General features: G+C 43.2%; 1 protein-coding gene across 1 annotated transcript in view; it reads right to left on the reverse strand.

Annotated features, from left to right (window-relative positions):
• LOC110537546 (protein phosphatase 1E) overlaps positions 1–22,972 on the reverse strand; it is a 64,209-nt gene extending 41,237 nt beyond the window's left edge. The window contains exon 1 of the mRNA XM_036937505.1: positions 22,598–22,972. Within this exon, the coding sequence (XP_036793400.1) occupies positions 22,598–22,779 (182 nt within the window). The 5' untranslated portion in view covers positions 22,780–22,972. The remainder of the gene's footprint in view (positions 1–22,597) is intronic.
• Between the last annotated feature and the right edge of the window lie 1,763 nt (positions 22,973–24,735).

Raw genomic sequence — 24,735 nt, forward strand, 5'->3', positions numbered from 1 at the left:
ACTCCTTAGTTGCCCGGGCGGTGTATTTGGGATCATTGTCATGCTGAAAGACCCAGCCACGTTTCATCTTCAATGCCCTTGCTGATGGAAGGAGGTTTTCACTCAAAATCTCACGATACATGGCCCCATTCATTCTTTCCTTTACACGGATCAGTCGTCCTGGTCCCTTTGCAGAAAAACAGCCCCAAAGCATGATGTTTCCACCCCCATGCTTCACAGTAGGTATGGTGTTCTTTGGATGCAACTCAGCATTCTTTGTCCTCCAAACACGACGAGTTGAGTTTTTACCAAAAAGTTATATTTTGGTTTCATCTGACCATATGACATTCTCCCAATCTTCTTCTGGATCATCCAAATGCTCTCTAGCAAACTTCAGACGGGCCTGGACATGTACTGGCTTAAGCAGGGGGACACGTCTGGCACTGCAGGATTTGAGTCCCTGGCGGCGTAGTGTGTTACTGATGGTAGGCTTTGTTACTTTGGTCCCAGCTCTCTGCAGGTCATTCACTAGGTCCCCCCGTGTGGTTCTGGGATTTTTGCTCACCGTTCTTGTGATCATTTTGACCCCACGGGGTGAGATCTCCAGCTCGAGGGAGATTATCAGTGGTCTTGTATGTCTTCCATTTCCTAATAATTGCTCCCACAGTTGATTTCTTCAAACCAAGCTGCTTACCTATTGCAGATTCAGTCTTCCCAGCCTGGTGCAGGTCTACAATTTTGTTTCTGGTGTCCTTTGACAGCTCTTTGGTCTTGGCCATAGTGGAGTTTGGAGTTTGACTGTTTGAGGTTGTGGACAGGTGTCTTTTATACTGATAACAAGTTCAAACAGGTGCCATTAATACAGGTAACGAGTGGAGGACAGAGGAGCCTCTTAAAGAAGAAGTTACAGGTCTGTGAGAGCCAGAAATCTTGCTTGTTTGTAGGTGACCAAATACTTATTTTCCACCATAATTTGCAAATAAATAAAAATCCTACAATGTGATTTTCTGGATTTTTCTTCTCATTTTGTCTGTCATAGTTGAAGTGTACCTATGATGAAAATTACAGGCCTCTCATCTTTTTAAGTAGGAGAACTTGCACAATTGGTGGCTGACTAAATACGTTTTTGCCCCACTGTATATGCTTTCTTGAGCAGGGGAACCTTGCGGGCTCTGCAGGATTTCAGTCCTTCACGGCGTAGTGTGTTATCAATTGTTTTCTTGGTGACTATAGTCCCAGTTGCCTTGAGATCATTGACAAGAACCTCCCGTGTAGTTCTGGGCTGATTCCTCACCGTTCTCATGATCATTGCAACTCCACGAGGTGAGATCTTGCCTGGAGCCCCAGGCCGAGAGAGATTGACAGTTCTTTTTTGTTTCTTCCACTTGCGAATAATCGCACCAACTGTTGTTACCTTCTCACCAAGCTGCTTGGCGATGGTCTTGTAGCCCATTCCAGCCTTGTGTAGGTCTACAATCTTGTCCCTGACATCCTCAGAGAGCTCTTTGGTTATGGCCATGGTGGAGAGTTTGGAATCTGATTGATTGATTGCTTCTGTGGACAGGTGTCTTTTATACAGGTAACAAACTGAGATTAGGAGCACTGCCTTTAAGAGTGTGCTCCTAATCTCAGCTCGTTACCTGTATAAAAGACACCTGGGAGCCAGAAATCTTTCTGATTGAGAGGGGGTCAAATACTTATTTCACTCATTAAAATGCAAATCAATTTATAACGTTTTTGACATGTGTTTTTCTGGATTTTGTTGTTGTTATTCTGTCTCTCGCTGTTCAAATGAACCTACCATTAAAATTATAGACTGATCATTTCTTTGTCAGTGGGCAAAAGTACAAAATCAGCAGGGGATCAAATACTTTTTTCCCTCACTGTATGTCTAAACAAAATACTCTACTATGCAAGTAACCATTTCACTACACCTTCTGTATCCTGTCATGTGACAAATCAACATTGATTTTATTTGATATATTATGTGTTTTACCAGAGACGGTAATGTGAAGAACATGACCTGCACCAAAGTCAAATTAGGATGAAACGTTTGGTCAATGAGACAGTGTCCAAGTTCTAAAATCCTTCAGTAGAATGCCCTGATTTTATTTTGTCACACTCACAACCTATTTTCTGTCATTTGTTCGCCATTAACTTGTAAATAATGATCTTGTTGTGAGTTTATTTTCCTGTAACAATGAACCTGGTTGGTTAGCTAAAATGAAGACGTTATATAATATGGTCACTATTTGAACTGGCTAGCCAGCTAATTTAACATTAGCTAGCGAGCTAACAAGCTAAAAACTAACCAAAACATTGTTTATAAAGTTGCATTTAGTTCCCTGGTTTGCTAGATTGACATATACTAAATTCATTTTTAAAATGGGTGGATTTATTGGTGTTAAAATACACTAGTTATGATATTTTGGACCACCAGGCTACTGATGTCATGCAGCCTATAGTTTTTGTGTTTATACTTTTCATAACGACAACGACAAGATTGATGTCAGATGACAATAGAATGTTCATGATGTCATTGCGACAACTGTCGATAGACAGTATAAACCAGCCTTGTTTTGTACACGGCCTCACGTGAATCCTTAAAGAGATGAGTGGGGCTAAGGCTTAAGAGGATGGGAACGATGCTGAATGGGTGTAGACAAAGAAGAGCTCTCCAGTAGGTTTACCAAAACATTCAAGGGCCATTTCCTCAAAAGTGAGGTTGCAAGTTTATCAACTTTCAAAGCAGAATTACTTTCCCATTGTTCCTCAACTGTAGCGTATAATATACAATTTTCTAGCTCTGAGTCTCTACTTTTATCCAAAGTAAAAAACACAATTTCAAATTTTGCTACATAAGACCGGTCGGTCACACATACAACTTTCCTGAATTGGATCCTTTGTTCGTACCCCCCAGGGCAACTGAACTTATTCCAGAGGCTGCTCCAAGACGCCTTCGACGGAGAGGAATTATTCGGAGTGGAATTGTAGTCCAAGTCGGGAGGCATGCACACCATCCACAGCTTCCAAGAATATTACTCCCTAATGTTCAAACCTTGAACAATAAAGTAGACAAGCTCAGCGTGAGGATCTCCTTTCAGAGAGACATCAAGGACTGTAAAATACTCTGTTTCACGGAATCATGGCTCTCTCCGGATATACTGTTTCCGTCCATACAGCCTGCTGGGTTCTCAGTACATTGTGCAGACAGGAATAAAGAACTCTCCAGAAAGAAGAAAGGCGGTGGTGTATGATTCATGATTAACTACTCATGGTTTGATAGTGATAACGTACAGGAACTCAAGTCCTTTTGTTCACCCGACCTAGAATCCCTCAATCAAATGCTGACCGTATTACCACCCAAGAGAATTCTCCTCGTTTATAGTAACAGCCGTGTATATTCCCCCTCAAGTTGATACCACGACGGCCCTCAAGGAACTACACCACCCTTTGTGCAAACTGGAAACCACATATCCTGATTCTGCATTTACTGTAGCTGGGGATTTTAACAAAGCAAATTGGAGGAAAACACTACCAAAGTTCTAACAACACATTTCCTGTGGTACTTGTGCTTCAAAAACTCTTGACCATTGTTACGCTTCCTTCCAGGATGGCTACAATGTCCTCCCCCACCCTCCCTTCGGCAAATCAGATCACATCTCCATTCTGCTCCTCCCTTTCTATAGGTAGAAACTCAAGCAGGAAGTACCTGTGCTAAGTCTATTTAACGCTAATCTGACCAATCAGAATCTATGCTTCAAGATTGTTTTGATCACGTGGACTGGGATATGTTCCAGGTTGCCTCTGAGAATAACATTGACGTATACATGGACACGGTGACTGAGTTCATCGGGGAGTGTATAGGGGATGTTGTTCCCACTGTGACTATTAAATCCTACTCAAACCAAAAACCGTGGATAGATGGCTACATTCACACAAAACTGAAAGCGCCAACCACCGCATTTAACCATGGCAAGGTGACTGGGAATATGGTTGAATAGAAACAGTGTACTTATTCCCTCAGTAAGGCAATCAAACAGGCAAAACGTTAGTTCAGAAGCAAAATGGAGTTGCAATTCAATGGCTCAGGCACGATACGTATGTGGCAGGGTCTACAGACAATCACGGATTACAAAGGGAAAACCAGTCACATTGTGGACACCGACGTCTTGCTTCCGGACAAGCTAAACTCACTTTTAACCTGCTTTGAGGATAACACAGTGCCACTGACGCGGCCCACTCCCAATAACTGTGGGCTCTCATTCTCCGTGGCTGCAGTAACACGCTTAAATGAGAAAGACATTTAAGCGTGTTAACCCTTGCAAGGCCGCCAGCCCAGATGGCTGCCCTAACCGCGTCCTCAGAGCATGCACAGACCAGCTGGCTGGAGTGTTTACGGACATATTCAATCTCTCCCTATTGCAGTCTGCTATCCCCACTTGCTTCAAGATGTCCACCATTGTTCCTGTCTCCAAGAAAGCAAAGGTAACTGACTAACTAAATGACTATCGCCCTGTAGCACTCATTCTGTCATCATGAAGTGCTTTGAGAGACTAGTTAAGGATCACATCACCCCCCACCTTACCTGACACCCTAGACCCACTTCAATTTGCAAACCGCCAAATAGATCCACAGACGATGCAATCGCCATCGCGCTACACACTGCCCTATCCCATCTGGACAAGAGGAATACCTATGTAAGAATGCTGTTCATTGAATATAGCTCAGCCTTCAACACCATAGTACCCTGCAAGCTCATTATAAAGCTCGGGCCCTGGGTTTGAACCCAGCCCTGTGCAACTGGGTCCTGGACTTCCTGATGGGCTGCCCCCCAGGTGGTGAAGGTAGGCCACAACAGCACCACTACACTGATCCTTAAAACAAGGGTGCGTGCTCAGCCCCCTCCTGTACTCCCTGTTCACCCATGACTGTGTGGCCACGCATGCCTCCAACTCAATCACCAAGATTGCAGATGACACAACAGTAGTAGGCCTGATTACCAACAATGACGAGACAGCCTACAGGGAGGAGCTGAGGGCCCTGGCAGAGTGGTGCCAGGAAAATAACCTCTCCCTCAACATCAACAAAACAAAGGAGCTGATAGTGGACTTCAGGAGACAGGAGAGCACACCCCTATCCACTTTGACAAGACCACTGTGGAGAAGGTGAAAAGCATCAAGTTCCTCAGCATACACATCACTGACAATCAGAAATGGTCCACCCACACAGACAGTGTGGTGAAGAAGGCGCAACAGCGCCTCAGGAGGCTGAAGAAATTCAGCTCTAAGACCCTCACAAACTTTTACAGATGTGCAATTGAGAGCATCCTGTCGGGCTGTATCCCCGCCTGGTACGGCAACTGCACCACCCACAACTGCAGGGCTATCCAGAAGGTGGTGCGGTCTGTCCAAAACATCACCGGGTGCACACTGCCTGCCCTCCAGGACACATACAGCATCCGATGTCACAGGAAGGCCAAAAGGATCATCAAGGACATCAACCACCAGAGCCACGGCCTGTTCACCCCGCTACCATCCAGAAGGCGAGGTCAGTACATGTGCATCAAAGCTGGGACCGAGAGACTGAAAAACAGCTTCTGTTCTCAAAGCCATCAGACTGTTAAATAGCCATCACTAGCCGGTTACCACCCGGTTACTCAATCCTGTACCTTAGAATATTGAATCACTGGTCACTTTAATAATGGAACACTACTCACTTTAATAATGTTTACATACTGTTTTACTAATTTCATATGTATATACTGTATTCTACTGTATCTTAGTCAATGCCGCTCCGACATTGCCCGTCCCAATATTTATATATTTCTTAATTCCATTCTTTTACTTTTAGATTTGTCTGTATTGTTGTGACTTGTTAGATACTACTGCACTGTTGGAGCCAATAACACAAGCACTTTGCTACACCCGCAATAACATCTTCTAAATATGTGTATGTGACCAATAAAATTTGATTTGATTTGAGGCCGGTTGGACGTACTGCCAAATTCTCTACAACAATGTTGGAGACGACTTATAGTAGAGAAATGAACATTCAATTCTCTGGCAACAGCTCCAGTGGACATTCCTGCAGTCATCATGCCAAAATGCATACTCCCTCAAAACTTGAGACCTCTGTGGCATTGGGTTGTGTGACAAAACTGCTAATTCTAGAGTGGCCTTTTATTGTCCCCAGCACAAGGTGCACCTGTGTAATGACCATGCTGTTTAATCATCGTCCTAATATGCCACACCTTATTTGGTCAATGAATTATCTTGGCAAAGGAGAAATGCTCACTAACAGGGATGTAAACAACCAGGTGCACAAAATGTGAGAGAAGTACGCTTTTTGTGCATATGGAACATTTCTAGGATATTTTACTTCAGCTCATGAAACATGAGACCAACATTTTTGTTCAGTGAAAATTGTAGCTTTAGACCTGGTACGAGAGTGCATAGTTTCCACTATCAATGATCCAGCAAAACTCATTCCCATACTAGGCAAGATTGGGAATTTAAATGTACTTCGCTTGGAGGCATTTGAGCGAGCTCTGTGCAGCTCTACACAGAGCCTCAAGATAGTATTATGTAATCCACCAGCTGGCAGATCAGTTGTTTCATAATAGCCTAAGGGGTAGCTAAAACGTGTCCAAGGCCTGCCTAATCGCAGGGACTCTTGACTAGCCAAGGCTCCTGGGTCCTGACCCCACACTAGTGATGTGGGAAAAATTGATACAGTTACATATTATTTTTGATGATATATCATATCGTATTGTTTTGACAATATTATTTTTGCGCTAGTTTGGCTGTACCTGCACCAAAACTCCTTCATAGCTTGTTTTCCATCTTCTTTTTAAATAGGCAGTCATTTTTTTCAGCACTTTTATTTCCATGACTGATCAAAACTTGTATTCTCATGGCTTTCTCTCTTGTGCCTCTGCAGCAGACATATGGTGAGCAATATGTTTGGGACACTGAATCGCAAAAAAATCGCAATGTATATAGAATCGTGAGAATCGCAATACATACCGCATTGTCACCAAAGTATCGTGATAATATCTTATCAGCCCTACCCACACTACCACTTGACCTAATATTATCAAAGCATAAGAAAAGGATCCAACGGTGCTCGTAGGCCTTTAGTTACCATGGGGATACGGAAAGACAGGGTGGATGGTGGACAGAGACGAGGCTAGGGTGTTAGTTAGCCCCTAAAACTATAGGCACTGTTGGCCCTGCTGAGGAGAAAGCCAGCGAAGGTCACACTGAATCACTGCCAATACCTGGGGGGACATGCCTCCCGTTATTCAACGGTGACTCATGGCTTCTGTGGATGAGAAGCTCACTTGACTAAAGTGAAGCAGCTAATCGCTGGGCTTTGGAGCGCGTCAGCCTGTCAGCACACTGCCTATTGTGACTCAGCCCTCACACAGCAAGCTTGTTTACCTCTCTTTCGCTCTCTCTCTGGGTGCTGACAATGTGAAGGCCACCACAGAGGTGGGGTAATAATGTGAACTCATGTTCAGCGTATGCAGTCCAGCAAAAGACCGGAGGGGTCCTCACAGGTCTGTCTGTGTGCCACACTGCAACTTGCCACACACCTGTGTTACCCTAACCATGCAACTTTCAGAGGTTGTCCAAATCAACAGGGATTATTTCACATGATAGCTTGGGCATGCCTGTTTGTAGTTTCTTTTTTTATACATTTATTTTCGTCACCATCTGAACAACACAACGAACCGCTTGGACTGGCCGACCAAGAGCTTCTTCTCCCGATGCTGCGCTTCCCCTTTAATTTCCTATTAAATAGCCAGCATCGGATGCGCAACGGGGGTGACGTGGCGTGAGAGACGAAGTTCCAACCTTCTGTTCCGAAGCTCCTTTACTCCGTTTTGTTTTTGTTCTACTTAAAAGTGTGCATTGTAGTTGTGTCACAAGATCAACAAGGATCGGATCCACTCATTTTATTGTTGGGACTACACATCTCCAGTGGTCTCCGCTGTTCTCCGTGGCCTTTCTCCGCCAGAGATCTGTTGGCGGATTGACTGACTGACTGACTGACTGACTGACTGACTGACTGACTGACTGACTGACTGAATGACTGACTGACTGACTGACTGACTGACTGAATGACTGACTGACTGACTGACTGACTGACTCACTGACTGATTGACTGACTGACTGACTGACTGACTGACTGACTGACTGAATGACTGACTGACTGAATGACTGACTGACTGACTGACTGAATGACTGACTGACTGACTAACAACTTTTCCTAAGCGGTGTTTCATGTATCTTCTTGTGATCTACTCCGGTTTGGGTTGGTTAATATGTTCAATTTTTGGAGAAGAGTAATGTGAGTCCTGCTGATCTTTATTTGTTGTGTGGAACGGGAGATTTGTGATCTGAATGTATAATGAGACCGGTTTTCTGCCTCACATTATGAACGAACATTGCGTGACTGATGATCACTTGGATCATTTACAGGGCCGGACCATTTTTATGTCCTAGCTACGGGACTTTCCCTCAGTAACTTCTATTATTATTTTGTGACAATTGTTTGTATGATTATTTATTTTATATAATACAAACAATTCAAAACAATCATTGTTTTGAAATTATTTCTAATATTTTTAAGAGTTTATTACTTTTTCATGAGTCCTTTGTATTGGTCTCTAGACTATGACGGATAGATGAGACCGACTCACAAACTTAATGGAGAAATCAAAAATGTCTCTGGTAGGCACGACCTACCTGGCACCACTAAGAAACAACAACCTCAAGTCAAAACCATTACAATGTGCATCCAACATGGTCCTGAAACGATTTCTCACATAGATGCACATCTTAAATCAGGTTGCAGACCAGTTAACTAGGCTTCATAACATTATCACTAAATCGCCTTTGTTCACAAATTAAATCAATCCTGCAGATCCAATGAACTGGATCTAAGAACAAACAAGGCAATTATAATGAGAGCCCAAAGGAAAAACACACTTTCTGATAACCATGCAGCATAGAGAACTAAATGAGATGGGGCTGAGCTTTTTGTCATGGGGGGGAGAGGGAGCACTGTAAGTTAATAGCACAGCATCTCTATTAAATATGTAGGCCTCGGTGGAAGCTGTCTCAATAATGCAGACTTACTTTCTCTATCCTGTTTTGTGGTGTCATAGCCAGGATACCAAACAAGGCCTCAGCCATGTCTATCTGCCCCACAGCCAATGATAGAGGGTAAAGCTGTTTAGAGGCCGAGACTGGATAAGAGAGACCGCTGCCATCTAACACAATAGGCCAGACTGGGCAATGTGCTCTGGTGGGGGTGGGGGTGTGGGTGGGGTTCATATTGAGAGCAATCTGAAATCTCCCCTGGTTTAATGTGTTCTTTACACATTCACTTTATTAGATGCAGCCGACTGTACTTTCAGTGAAGAGACAGGCGCACATTCCACATATCTTTCTGCGGATTGTCTTCTGCTGCATCGCTCATTTTGTTGTCATGTCATAAGGTCGGTTGAAATGTGTGTTTTGTTGAATGTTTTTCTACAGAAACTACACAATACATATTGTTGAAGCAGTCATGCACTGTAGTTAATTGGGCACGTAAGCACATCTAAAATGGAACCGCTAATAACCCGTATAGACAAATGTATTGACTTATTATGCATGACTGCTTATGTCGCGTTCAAAACAACTGGGAACTCGGAATTGGGAAGTCAGAAATATCCCACTTCTGACTTCAGTGCGTTCAAAATAACTGGGAAATCGTTAAAAAAAAAGATCTCTTGACTGGGAAAAAATGATTTTAACTGTCATCCAACTCGGAATTCACTTTCCAACATGAAAATCACTGACGTCATGATTTTACCTCGTATTTTTCGAGTTCCCAGTTGTTTTGAACGCGGCATTAAGACACGGGTGATATTCAATGTTGGTATTTCTTAAAGAAACTTGCTTACCTGATCTCGCCTCAGGTATGGCTTGTTTTATGCATTTCTGTTAAGAGCAATAAGTTGCCTTTTTCGCATGATTGGATTCGTACATGGACTGGCATATTACCTGCTGGAGGCAGACTCCCTCTTTTTGCATTCTATTCAATGGCAATCATTTGCATTCTGCCAGGATAGACAGAGCACTAGGTGGGCAAGTAGGGATTCCAGTCTGTCAGTCGGAGCAACTGCTTTGCATTTGCTTCTTCTGCTGCAAACATATGACTCAACATTTGACTATGGGCTGCTCATAAACAAAGCGGCTGGATATACTGGCCAAGAGCAGATAGGAAAAACATCTGCACATGTATCTATAATATTGTTTCAGGGAGAGAGACAAGAGGAGAAAGAGGACATACAGTAGAACAGTTCAGGACGTTTTGAAGGTCATTTTACTTCCACAATTGGGCCACCTGCAGAGCTGACATTTTACAAAATAAATAACCTGGACTCAACACTTAAATTACTATTTCAAAGATTGCTCGGATTTTAGCACAATAAATAAGGAAAATACCTACTGTGATAGAACTACTGTTTCAAAGGTGATGGCATCATTACATTCCCCCTCTACAGGAGCAGCTTTGGGCAACCAGCATGTGTCTGATTAATGGGACCATAGAAAATAATCCCATTCATAAATCTACCATCATTGCCCCCAGAATAACATTGATTATCCCTGCCCCCTGAATCCACCATTCAGGTTAGCTTTACTGTCACGCCAGTAGAGCTGAGGTAAGTGCCCATTAGTGACGCTGGGAACTTGTTAACCTTGGAAAAGAGATTAATAATAGTTAAGAAACCACATGCTGGCTGTCCAACCAGCCCTTTGCTTTTAGGTCTCTCCGGGGACACGAGACACTCAAGCATCTATGAGGAAACCACTAGGAAGTCTGATGGAGGTTGAAGAGGAGAACTAGAAGATCCAAGCCAGACGCTGGCAGAGAGGCGCTAAAAAAAGAATGTTTTCAAAACCCCGGAGAGGCTAGGGAAAGTAGGCATGGCCGTGAAGGTACAGCTCCCAGGAAGCATTTGCTGCTTATGAATGTAGGGCAACCATCTCCCGCCTCCACGCAGTCCTCTTTCCACTGCCTGAGGAGCGGTGGTAGAGAACAGCCGGCGAGGAAGAGAACTCGCAGACGAGCAGGTCATGTGCATCACTCAAGTTTGGTCCACTTTGTATGCCCTTGACTGGACCATTTTACAGAGGGAGGCTTGTGCTTCACATACCCAGCCCTACATACTGAGACACAGCAACCTCTGATAGAAACACAATGTCAAGTGTTTGGAAACTGTTGCGTACAACTCATCTATGTATAGCTGTCATCCATGTAGATTTGTTGTTAAATGTTAAATGTGTTAAATGTGCCCACAATGATCAAATAAGCTTTAAGGCAGCGGCACAGTGTTGAATTCTTCAATCAAGTCAGTGCAAAAGCAAGGCTTGGCTGTGAATCACTGTGACTCAGCGGTTGTGATTTCCCACTGGGCAAAAACTGGTTCAATCAATGTTGTTTCCAAATCATTTCAACCCCAACAATCTATGTGATAACATTGAATCAACGTGGGAAACTGATTGGATTTGCAATAAGTCATCAACGGGCTCCCGAGTGGCGCAGCAGTCTAAGGCACTGCATATCAGTGCTAGAGGTGTCACTACAGACCCTGGTTTGATTCCAGGCTGTATCACAACCAGCCGTGATTGGGAGTCCCATAGGGTGGCGCACAATTGGCCCAGCGTCGTCCGGGTTAAGGTTTGGCTGGGGTAGGCCGTCATTGTAAATAAGAATTTGTTCTTAACTGACCTGCCTAGTTAAATAAAGGTTAAAAAAAAAACATTTAAAAATGTAAGAGCATTTAGTCTTTTTTCGTCAAACTTTTAACGTAGTGCAACCTGTTTAGAAAGGAAGAAATACGAATGATTTTGTCAGGACAGATTGGTAACGTCAAATGTTGGGCTTAACGGAGATTAACTGTGCTTACTGCCTTTGGCATTCCTCTTCATAAGACTGACATTTGGAATAGCCAGGATAAACAGAGATTTGGTGTTCCCAAGCACTAGAAATATCTTACCAGACTGCTACTGAGACCAAACTGGACCTAAATGTAATCTTCAAGCAAATATAATAACCCAGACTGCCAAGGCGTTATTAACTCATAACTAACTCAACAACACTGTGCCCAAGTAAAGATATCCATCAGCACAGGCAGAGAAGAGTCAAATGTGTCAGTGACACATGGTCTTTAGACTCAGTATACCCATGTATGAACATGAATGCTATTCCCTGAAGGGCAGAAGCTCGTTGGGGTTTTCCAGAGCTCTGAGGTCATGGTAAACCAGAGCTGGAGGCCAATGGTGGAGGGCCCTGTCCCTGCTGCCAGGTAAAGGCACTGTGCTGTGCTTCTGCCCTGGATCCGCTGAGGGGTTAAGTGACCAGCGAGGACAGGGCACTGTCTGGGCTTGTTAATCGCAGGGAGAGACACTGATTAAGGGATTTGCTCCTGCAAGTAATTTCTCTACCTGGGGTAGCCCAACCACCAGGAGCCAGAGGAGGATGTGAAAGGGTAAGGGGTGAAGGGAAACCAGGAGAGGGGTAGCTTGGACACCCCTGTACCTACATCTGGGGTGAAACCTGGTGGACAGCTTATCCAGGATCGCCAAGCAACCTTTGCTGTCACTGTCTGGTTAGTGGCCCTTTAAATAATAGTAATTGTGTCAGACATAGCGGCCAAAATAGCACTAAGATAGGAGAGCTCTAAGGAGAGGCAGGTGCCGATGGGACCTGTGCGGCTTCAATTTGCAGTGGCGTGTTCTAGAACTTCTCTGTGCCAACTTCTTCACAGCAGACCAAGTAATACCGGGTGTGCTGAAATACCCTGGCCACAGCTTCCAATGGGATGTTTGAATGGGGTGAAAATGGGAGTTGATCGCTGTGTGCACAACGAGGCCTCAGATGTTTCATGTCATTCCTTTGGACATTGAACTGCAAGCAGCCATGGTGGAAGAGCCACAACTGCTACATTGCTCACCATGCTTGAATTTTTCATCATCCCATTGTTTAACCTTCAGGTCTTGTGTTTCCTGCAGAACTGATGTTAATGTCAAGACATTGGGTGTGAATTTTCATCAAGAATGTACAATTGTGCTACTGTGGGAGACCAAAATGATCTTATCTTTGACAGCAACATTATGATATAAATTGGTCTCTTAAAGGGGAACTCAGCAGTTGCTACATCCATTGTTTGGACTTATTAATTATATATACCCATTGATTCTTGAAGAATATAATTTATAAATGTGTCACTTTGGCATGAAGAGATTCGGGAGATAGGCACAGGAATGTGTAATATGGGTTTTTATTACGCCCAAATTACGGCGTGCCGTGTAAAGGAACGGGGACGAAGACCAAACAAACACGTAACAAAAACACAGCGTTGAAACTCAAAACAAAAGAGCGAGGAGTACCTAGAATAAATAACACACCCACACAATGACTAACACACGGGACGAGAACAGTAATCATCTACGCAATCCACAAGGGCACGAAAGCCCAAAACACACAACACAGGTACTTACACGCACCAACGGACATTGTAACAATAATCTACAAGACCAAGACTAATCAGTGGGAATAGGGGACAGGTGTGCGTGATGAAAGTTCCGGAAGGATATGTGACAAAATGCCTCAAGAGTTTAGTTCAACTGTCCTACCCCATCAGAACCAAAAATATAAACTTGTTTAACTCTAATGTTTGTAAACAAAGTAAATATAAATAAACACTATATGGCCTCAAAACATGGTTACAACTATAATGTTTATACCATGGATGGTCAGTCCTTGCATCCATAGCTCTGTCTATGAATTTTAGAGTGGTTACATTTCTCCAGCCTCATCCCTCAGCTTTTTACCGAAACAGGACAGGGAGAACGTTTTGTTATTGTTTCTATTGCTGATTTCCCCTTTAAACTTTCACAAATGTGAAGAGGGTACATCCATTGTTTTAGATTCTGAAACTAGTTCAATGCAAAAAGAGGTCAGATCATCCTGAAACAGTACATTTGGGACTCAAGTGAATGTTCTGATTAGTCTGCTATAAAATGACAAGATATTCTAACGATAATCAACTGCAGTAAATGAATTGTTCTTGATATGCACTGCGTATTGAAGGCATTTACTTTATGTTTATGAAGATCATGTTTAGTAAAAGTAAGGCAAGCCCCCTCTAGGCATCACAAAGGATAGACCACTGGTTCTGCCCTAATATCTGGTTTCTCAAATTTGTTGTTTCAAATGTATGCTGTACTACGGGCCTGGGAGTGACCTTCCACATTCTAATTGAAATGCAAAATCTTGAGCGTCGGGACCATGTTTGACCTGTGGAAGATGTATAGACGGAAACTGGCGTCAAATACACTCAGAGTAATTGCTGTGTGGCGGGCAGGAGGAGACCAAATCAATCATATTTTCATCCAATTAGCAAGCCGGTCATCGCAGAGGAGGTGCCAGACCCCTTTTGCACAAATGAAAAGCTTGGGGGGGAGACAACCTGGGAGGACCCTGAGGGGTGTCCGTTGTCTGTAGAGTTGCCAGTTATTATAAAACAGAGTGCATTGCACAACACTTTGAAGCAGAGTGCTTTTTGTGGTCTGCGGCTCTTACGTAAGGCCCATCCAGGTGCTAGGTGTTTTTAGGTTGTTTAAATAGACAAACCTTGTTTATGCCAACCTTGATGCCGATTACATCATCTCTTTTTCTCATCTGCAAACACCAGTGCCTTTAATAGACCTACTGACAGATACAGTCATCACCCAAACTCACCTTTCTCTGTGGAAAATAGTTGACTTACCTATGAATTCAGAGCCCTTACCAACTCTCTGTTTAAGCTGCTGTATGTCTATGACAGTACCCAGTTCTGCTCTGAATGATAGCAGGTTCCTGGGTATGTTCAACAACCATAACAGTCTGTAATGATCTTTTTTCCTGTTAATTAAACAAATTTAAGTACTGGATGACGATTACTATGGCAATTACTCTAAGTGAGGGCTAATTGCCAAACAATTGTCCATCTAGGGTCATGTTTGAGGCATGCAGCGAACCTGCCGCTCGATTTAACAGCATGTGCAACTGATGTCTTTAACGCTCCCCTGCTTCTTCAGTAAGCTCAAGAGGCCAAAATATACGTACAAGTGAAAAGAAGAGGCCAACAAAAGGTCTGACACAAAGTAAATTAAAGACAAGGCAACAAATATAGTGGTGTATGCTTCATCAGAATGATCACCAGAAATCAGTTGTGCCACTAGAGGTTCTGGGAAGAGGCCCTCAAGACTAAAGCAAAGTTCAGAGACATCACTAGTGTCGTGAGAGGCCCAGAGTCAGAGAGCCCCAGGGATCTGAAAAATCTTTAGGCAGATGGACACTGTTCTCTGGGAGCTACGACACAGCAGAAATAAACCTCTGACCCCAGACTTGTTTCTCTGCGGAACAAGATCATTCATGGCAGTACATGTAAGCAGAGGACGCTTTCATTGATTTGGAAGTAATGACTTGTGAATCCTTGCGGATCCCTTTTCTCTGTCTCTCTGTTGCCCTTGTTTAGCCTAGCCGGGCATTCTAAATTGAGTAGCATTGATTGCAAGTGTGAAAGGCAGTTAATTGTGCCTTTGGCTAGAATAAAAACAGACATTGAGGAGACGTGCTCACTCCTATCGCCTGTGTCCTGGACAAGTCATGGCAAGGATTCAGCCTGAACTGCTGGGCCTTTTTTGAAGAAGGATATAAAAAAACCTCATGCTGTGGGTCAAGGTACGACATAGCCTAGCATGGCCATTAGTGTTTCGTTGCTTTGATGTATCAATCCCATTAAGCAATGCATCCCGTTAAGCAATGCACCTTAATTGGAAAAGAGTGTAGTGGAGATGAACCCTGGTTGTAAATCTTTGGTACTGATGACCTCCCTCTGCTGAGGTAATGTGTCTTGATCTCACCATTTTAATTTGTGATTTGTTGAGATCAAATGTTTTGGTCGCTCTTATCCATCAATTCTCACTGGGCTCAAGTGTCAACAACTCATCTGGACTTCTATAGCGGCCCAGTCTGTAAGTTATAAGTCAAACTTGAGGGTCATTTAGGGGTCTAAATCAATTCGACTCGATTAGCAAGAATCCCAAATTACAGCCAAATAAGTCTATTGGGAGTTGCAGGTGGTGTAGTAAATATGCTACCGCATTGACAGTAAATCTAGCTAGCAGAACCCTGGTACATTTATGTAACACCACCTTAACTTCTAGACACAAATAGCAATGTCAGACTCAAACAAGGAAAGGTTATCTTTGCCTTTTATCCTGTATCTCATCTCCAGATTTATGACAAACGAGGGAGGCTGAGAGATGCCCTCTTTCTCTCTGAATCAGAAGCCTGCTCTGTGTCTACTTTAAAACCTCTATCTGATTATGGTGTGTGTGTGTGTGTGTGTGTGTGTGTGTGTGTGTGTGTGTGTGTGTGTGTGTGTGTGTGTGTGTCTGTGTGTGTGTGTGTGTGTGTGTGTGTGTGTGTGTGTGTGTGTGTGTGTGTGTGTGTGTGTGTGTGTGTGTGTGTGTGTGTCTTGGAAGCAGCAGCTGTCAATGTTGCTGAAGAACAATCACGCTCTTAATTCAATGCCCAAAAGCTCTTAGCTGAATTTTGTCTTCACACAAAAGACAAACAGGAAAATGTCATAAAGGCTCTCTTGTGCATAAATCAATTTGTTTTCATGTAAACCAACACTCTTTGGTGTGAGAGCTGAAAAATATATGGAACTGATCATTTGGAACAGCGCATATCTCATTTGTCTTTTGTGGGTCTGTGTCAAAATGAGATGGACAAATTGTAGGCCGGGTTACATTTTATATCATTAACCCTGAACAAGTGCAAGATTGCACTAACATTGTAATTACATTGTAGTTATTAAGATGTGAATGGACAGCAATGCTTGATCCGGTAAAACTCTGCGACACTGTCGTAGTCCATTAGGACTGAGGCACTTTTGGGTGAGGGCACAGATGACCCCCTCTCTTCCTGTTGTGTTATGAATGAGAAGTTGTGGGGAGATGAGTGTGTCCCCTGCTCCTCTGATGTCCAATCCGGTCGCACAGCAGTGCTCATTAACGCAGCCGTCAGCTGCAGCGCTTCCGACACCACACACTGTTCCTCCAGCAGTGTGCGGAAGCAGACTGTGTGTGTGTGTGTGTGTGTGTGTGTGTGTGTGTGTGTGTGTGTGTGTGTGTGTGTGTGTGTGCACGTGTGCGCGTGCGCATGTGTGTGTCTTGGAGGAATCCGGATGTGCGCGTGGTTGTTTACAGCTGTGGGAGACGTGCCAGTTTAATGAGGTTTAGGAGAGCTCCCCTCTCTCAATTATCGGCGCTCCCAGTAGAGGTACCGGGGGCAGTGGGAAACGAGGGGATGGAGGGAATGGGGGTAGGAAGGAGTGAAGGAGGAAGGAGGCTTAGTCATGGTTCTCCTCCATCCCTCCCTCTATTGTTACCCACCCTCAAGATGGCCTCTACAGCCGTTCCCAACAGAACTAGCTCTCAAAACACTCAAAGAGTGAAGTCAGGCAGTAAGCAATGTCTATCTTTAGCCATCACAGCATATGTGTTGAATTATGTATTGCATACTGTATATTGCATAGGCTCCTCCTATGGTTATTTTTCATCATAATGACGTGGTGGAATTGTGAGCGAGGACCAATGAGCCTGCTGACACGTATGCCTGCATCCATTATGCTCCTCTCGCTCTCTCACTCCCTAGTTAACAGCCATCATTAAGGAGTGTGAGGAAAGCTTGACACTTTGAAGCTGGACAAACAGAGCAGCTTTTCTACCTGCCTTGTCAGATGATGAAGCGATGAGGAGAAATGGAGGCCACAAACGCATGCCTCAGGTGAAGGCTTCACACACGAGCCGACTGGGATTGCAACGCCGAGCTGCTTTCAGTATTAGAATTGTTATTGGATTATTAATCAGCTGCTCTGAACACACACACGTACGCACACACACACAAAATACTATTTAAAATATCTCAATTACTTTCACGTACATTCAAAGTAATTATTCAGATATATTTTAATTGAAAAGACATGGTAGATGGATATTTTAATGTATTTGGAAATACACTTGGAAAGTATTTGACAATACTCAAATACACTTCCATGCATTTGACCAGGTATTTAAAAATTGTTTTTGAAATGAATATTTGAATAATACTCTCAAATACAATTTGGTAGACTGTTTTTATTTTACAAACCAAATAAAAGTACTTGTTTTGGGGTGTATTTGAAAATACTCAAATACACAGAAAAAAGTATTTTAAATACCAGATACTAAAATATTTGAACCATGTCCGACACACACACCACACACACTTTCAAGGAAATGTACCGCTGTATGGGGAGAGAGGTGGCCACTCGCTAGCGATAACTGAGTGAGGTCTGTGTTCTATTCACATTGCACATGACAGTACTGCTTCCAGCATATTCTGGCAATTACAGAGTATGGTACAAATGTGTTAGAACTACAGAATTCAAATGAAGACCAGGTCAATGGTCCTTCTGTGTTTTTAGATGGTTGGATAATGATCATTTGTCATATTTGATGGATGTACGAGTGAGTACATTATCTTTGTGTATAGTCCCTAAGACATCCAAACAGACAATAATCACAGGCTTCCTGGTTGCAAAATCAAAGCATTCCTGTCACTTAAATCGTGACTCTTTCCTTTTTTTCATACCCTACTATTTTGGGTTCAATTCAAAAGTAAGTTGTCATTAAATGTGACAGCCCCATCCCTGTGTCGTGCTTCCCTTATCCTCCAGAAGTATCATTACACGTCAGCCATGACAATTTGAGAGGAGGGCTGTGTCTCACCCACACACTGAGCCAGCTGACACTGGGCGGGGCGTACCATGTCACAAACCCCCCCTCCCCCCCCACACACACACACACAAATGTGTGCCTCTGATACCTCAGGCAGGGATGGGAATGTGACAAAACATTATTCACACTGTCGTCATTGCACACACACAAACACACACACATACACACATACACACACATACACACACATACACACACATACACACATACACACACATACACACACATACACACATACACACACACATACACACACACACACACACACACATACACACATACACACATACACACACACACACATACACACAAGTCCAGATCTGCACAATCTGTGTTCATCTCCACCTTTTCAAATACATACATACCCACACTGTGAGCCTCTCCTACCCATCAATACAGCACCGCTGCAAAACACACACACACACACACACACACACACACACACACACACACACACACACACACACACACACACACACACACACACACACACACAGGGACCTCCACACAGGAAGAGCAGAAAAGGAGACCTCCACCTCTCTCCCAGGTATATTATTAGATCTTCAACCCAGAGACAAAATAATCACACGTTCAGCTGAAACACAACGGAAGGACCTGATCCTCGCAGCACAAAGTGTGAGAATGGGTCTCACTTCGTGCCGAATTACCACATTGCTCTCCTTCAAAAATACTATCATTAGCGCTGCAGGAATGATCCCATGGAAAACAAATAATCAATCAAACTGTGATCGCTTTAGAGAGGGAACCAGGAACCACTGCAAATATCCACAAATGGAAATTGTTATTGTGTAATAAATACATAATATGTGGGTGTTTCCTTCTTCTTAGATAGACTTAGGACTATCCATGGGGTCAATTACATTTGATAACTGTCAATACATGAACACTACTGTAGGTATGGATCTGTTCTGGTTGTATGGGCCCTGGCAGCATCCAGAGCTGAGCGCAAAGTCACAGACAATAAGCTCTTTGTGAAGAGCAGATCTAGCAGACTGATACTGCTACAACCCTCTTCTCAAAGACTGGGAATTGGTGACACCGACACAACAAGTTTAGGTCTTTGAAATGGAGCAGGGGTGAACATCAAAATAGTGTTTGTTGTATGATAAGCCCTGTAGGCTATGTGGGACATGACGAAACCCAACATAACACATTGGGTTCAGTATTGATTAACTAGCTCTCAGTAGAGTAAACACATACAGTGCATTCGGAAAGTATTCAGACCCCTTGACTTTTTCCACATGTTGTTACGTTAGAGCCTTATTCTAAAATTGATTACATTGTTTTTCATCAATTTACACACAATACCTCATAATGACAAAGCCAAACCAGGTTTTTGAAATGTTTGCAAATTTATAAAAAATAAAAAACAGAAATATCACATTTACACAAGTATTCAGACCCTTTACTCAGTACTTTGTTGAAGCACCTTTGGCAGTGATTACAGCCTTGAGTCTTCTTAGGTATGATGCTACAAGCTTGGCACACATGTATTTGGGGAGTTTCTCCCATTCTTATTTGCAGATCCTCTCAGGCTCTGTCAGGTTGGATTGGGAGCCTCGATGCACAGCTATTTTCAGGTCTCTCCTGAGATGTTCGATCGGGATCAAGTCTGGGCTCTGGCTGAGCCACTAAAGGACATTCAGAGACTTTTCCTGAAGCCACTCCTGCATTGTCTTGGCTGTGTGCTTAAGGTCGTTGTCCTGTTGGAAGGTGAACCTTCGCCCCAGTCTGAGGTCCTAAGCGCTCTGGAGCAGGTTTTCATCAAGGTTCTCTCTGTACTTTGCGCCATTCATCTTTCCCTCGATCCCTACTAGCCTCCCAGTCCCTGCCGCTGAAAAACATCCTTACAGTATGGCCACCACCATGCTTCCCCGTAGGGATGGTGCCAGGTTTCCTCCAGACATGACGCTTGGCATTTAGGCCAAAGTGTTCAATCTTGGTTTCATCAGACCAGAGAATCTCCAAACGGTCTGTCATGTGCCTTTACTGAGGAGCGGCTTCCGTCTGGCCACTCTACCATAAAGGCCTGATTGTGGAGTGCTGAAGAAATGGTTGTCCTTCTGGAAGGTTCTCCCATCTCCACAGAGGAACTCTGGAGCTCTGTCAGAGTGACCATCGGGTTCTTGGTCACCTCCCTGACCAAGGCCTTTCTCCCCTGATTGCTCAGTTTGGCTGGGCGGCCAGCTCTAGGAAGAGTGCCTCAACATAATCCTGCCTCGGAGCTCTACGGACAATTCCTTCAAACTCATGGCTTGGTTTTTGCTCTGACATACACTGTCAACTGTGGGACCTTATATAGACAGATGTGTGCCTTTCCAAATCATGCCCAATCAATTGAATTTACCACAGATGGACTCCAATCAAGTTGTAGAAACATCTCAAGGATGAAAAACAGAATGGAAACAGGATGCCCCGGAGCTCAATTTCGAGTCTCATGGCAAAGGGTCTGAACACTTATATAAATAAGGTATTTCTGTTTTTTATTTTTAATACATTTGCAAATGTATTGTGTGTAGACTGATGAGGATGATTTTTAAAAAATCCATTTTAGAATAAGGCTGTAACATAAGAAAATGTGGAAAAAGGGAAGGGATCTGAATATTTTCCGAATGCACTGTAGCAAACATAGTCAATTGTAAGCTCACATTTTCAAGGTCAAGAATGAATTATTTCCAAGCACTTGTGCGCCTGGGTGCCTTAAATGGCTCTATTTTAGACTGTCTGTGTTTGCTTCTTGTTGGGTCGTTTATTGGTGGTGGTGATCTCACAATTACACCTGACGTGTCAAATTGCAATCATCCTCGACAGGCTTCAGAAATTCACCATTGTCTTTTAGGTCTCTTCAGTGGTTACATGTGCTATTTATGGATGTGAGTGTGACGTAATATATCTGAAAATGCTCAACCCTTCCCAAACACATTTTGCTTTGACTGGGGAGCCTGCGCCGGCGAACTGGAAGTGCGCTTCATTTCAGTTGTACTCCGGTTCTTCTCTGTTTCCATTCGTTCATGATCCTCCATCCCATTTATCCGATGTCCGTTAATGTGAATTCCCCTTCCTTTTTGCGTCGCACGACGTCATTTAATTCGTAGGAAGAAACGATTGCATTCCTCATAGTTACCATGTCAGGCTTTTCTCATAAGAGGTGCTTTCCAATTCATACAGCTTTGTCGATGTAGGCTATTTTACATGACAACACTACGGGCACACTTTGTTCAGTATGTCCTGATTTTCCCCTCTGTTCCCCCATTTCAGTGTATTTGCAACCATCCTGAAATGTATTTGAAGTTTGTCTTCCCTTTGTTACAGAATTTTTTGCAACATGCCCAATGACGTCGGCGGCAACATGATAGATGAGGATGTCAAGACATTGTGAGTGGCTTCATATGATACCCGGCAAAACTGACGGGAGAGCAATTCTGTAGCAACTAATTCCGAATTGCTCACTGCACCTAGAAGGCTACTTCTTTTTTTAATAATTCTATAATTTATATTAACTGTGTTTGCGCAACAGTCCTGCCAATTCGTGTAAAATATATTTAGCCGGCAAAATTAGCTTTCACTTTTGGTGACTCCAAATTCCTATTCTATTCTATTCCTATTCTCGTCTGAAATTGTCTTGCAAAACAAACATAAACCATTAGTTTAAGCTGCATACAAAACCATTTGTAACATCAAATCGGTAGCGTACTTACTATTTGCACAAGTGCTGAAGACACATATCGAGGCATTCCCCTTCAACTTCGTCCTCCGAGGTGAGGTCAGACAAAGGGCGCATTGGGACAGGGTCATTCTCCTGGAGTGGTGGTCTCATCTCTCGGAGGAAGAGCTCCAAGAACCTTCGGAAGGTTTTCTCCTCAGTTGCAGAGCCGGCCATCACTTCTCATTCCTGGACAGACAAGAGACCGCACTTGCCGGGCAAGAAGACTACTTCAAATCGCTTGCTGGACAGCTCCCCACTCGCGCCGGTTGGGAACGCGCGCGCGTGAACAAGGTTTTCGCTCAATCACAGGAGAGGGTGGGTGGATGATGACAAGAGAGGGGAGGTAATTTTGAGAAAGCGGGAGAAGCATCAGGTTTGTGTTAGGTTCGGGAACGCGTACGCACTGTGCACCCTCACATGCGATACGTGCGTTTTGAACGCCGATGGAGGATTAAATAAACCCACTGCTTTGAAAGAAGCACTAAAATGAGGCAAATTGCCTTCACTGTGGAGGAACTGTAACAACTAACGGCAATAGCGTATTTTTTTAAAAGTGCATAGGACATGTAATGACTTATCCAAAAATATACCGTATTTAAACAATATAAAACACCTATGATAGGTGGCGCAGGGGTCTAAGGCACTGCATCTCATCACTACCGACCCTGGTTCGATCCCAGGCTGTATCACAAGCGGCCGTGATCGTGTGGCGCATAATTGGCCCAGTGTCGTCCGGGTTAGGGGAGGGTTTGGCCAGGGTAGGCCGTCATTGTAAATGCGGATTTGTTCTTCACTGACTTGCCAAATAAAATAAAAATCAAGGTTGGGTAGGTTAATTTCTGAATGTAATCCGTTACATTTGCTAGTTACCTGCCCAAAATAGTCATTACTAACATTACTTTACTGAGTTTGGTTAATCCAAAAGTTATCTGATTACTGACAAAAAGGATCCATCAAACACATTTGGTATGTCATCATAGTGTTCAGGTGGAACAACATTACATTTAGGCCTTTTTTAAATGCGGAATTGAATGTCATTGAGAAAACAGAAAGGTTTCATAATGTAATCTTTCCAAACATTCTTACCGAATTGTAATGTAATCCAAAAAAGTATCCAGTTTTTAAAACTGTAATCGGATTATAATATCTCTGCTGGTAATTTAACTGATTACATTAGTTTTTTTATATATATATTTTTTTATCAGAATACATGTAATATGAAACTCAACCCTGGTTACAAAAACCTATACAGAGCAAAAATATAAACACAACATGCAACAATTTCAAAGACTGTCCAGACTTATAGTTCATATAAAGAAATCAGTCAATTCAAATAAATTAATTAGGCCATAATCTATGGATTTCACAAGACTGGGCAAGGGCGCAGCCAATCAGAATGAGTTTTTACCCACAAAAGGGCTTTATTACAGACAGAAATACTCCTCAGTTTCATCAGCTGTCTGGGTGGCTGGTCTCAGACGATCCCTTAGGTGAAGACGCCGGATGTGGAGGTCCTGGGCTGGTGTGGTCACACGTGGTCTGTGGTTGTGAGGCCGTTTGGATGTACTGGCAAATTCTCTAAAATGACAATGGATGCAGCTTATGGTAGAGAAATTAACATAGAATTATCTGGCAACAGCTCTGGTGGACATTCCTGCAGTCAGCATGCCAATTGCACGCTCCCTCAAAACTTGAGGCATCTGTGGCATTGTGTTGTGTCACAAAACTGCACATTTTAGAGTAGCCTTTTATTATCCCTAGCACAAGGTACACCTGTGTATTGATCATGCTGTTTAATCAGCTTCTTGATATGCCACACCTGTCAGGTGGATGGATTATCTTGGCAAAAGAGAAATGCTCACTAACAGGGGTTTAAACAAATTTGGGCAAAACATTTGAGTGAAATAAGCTTTATGTACGTATAGAAAATGTCTGGGATGTTTTATTTCAGCTTATGAAACATGGGACCAAAACTTTACATGTTGCGTTCATATTTTTGTTCAGTATATATGGATAGGGCCTTTATCCATGATAAAACAGCACTCTTAGCATTCATCAACAGCTTGGCATCAATAGTGAGATTCTATGGCTTAAATGTGTATATAGGACACCAAGCACCCATGCTAAAAA

This window comes from Oncorhynchus mykiss, chromosome 12 (assembly GCF_013265735.2).
Source record: "Oncorhynchus mykiss isolate Arlee chromosome 12, USDA_OmykA_1.1, whole genome shotgun sequence".
NCBI lineage: Eukaryota > Metazoa > Chordata > Actinopteri > Salmoniformes > Salmonidae > Oncorhynchus > Oncorhynchus mykiss.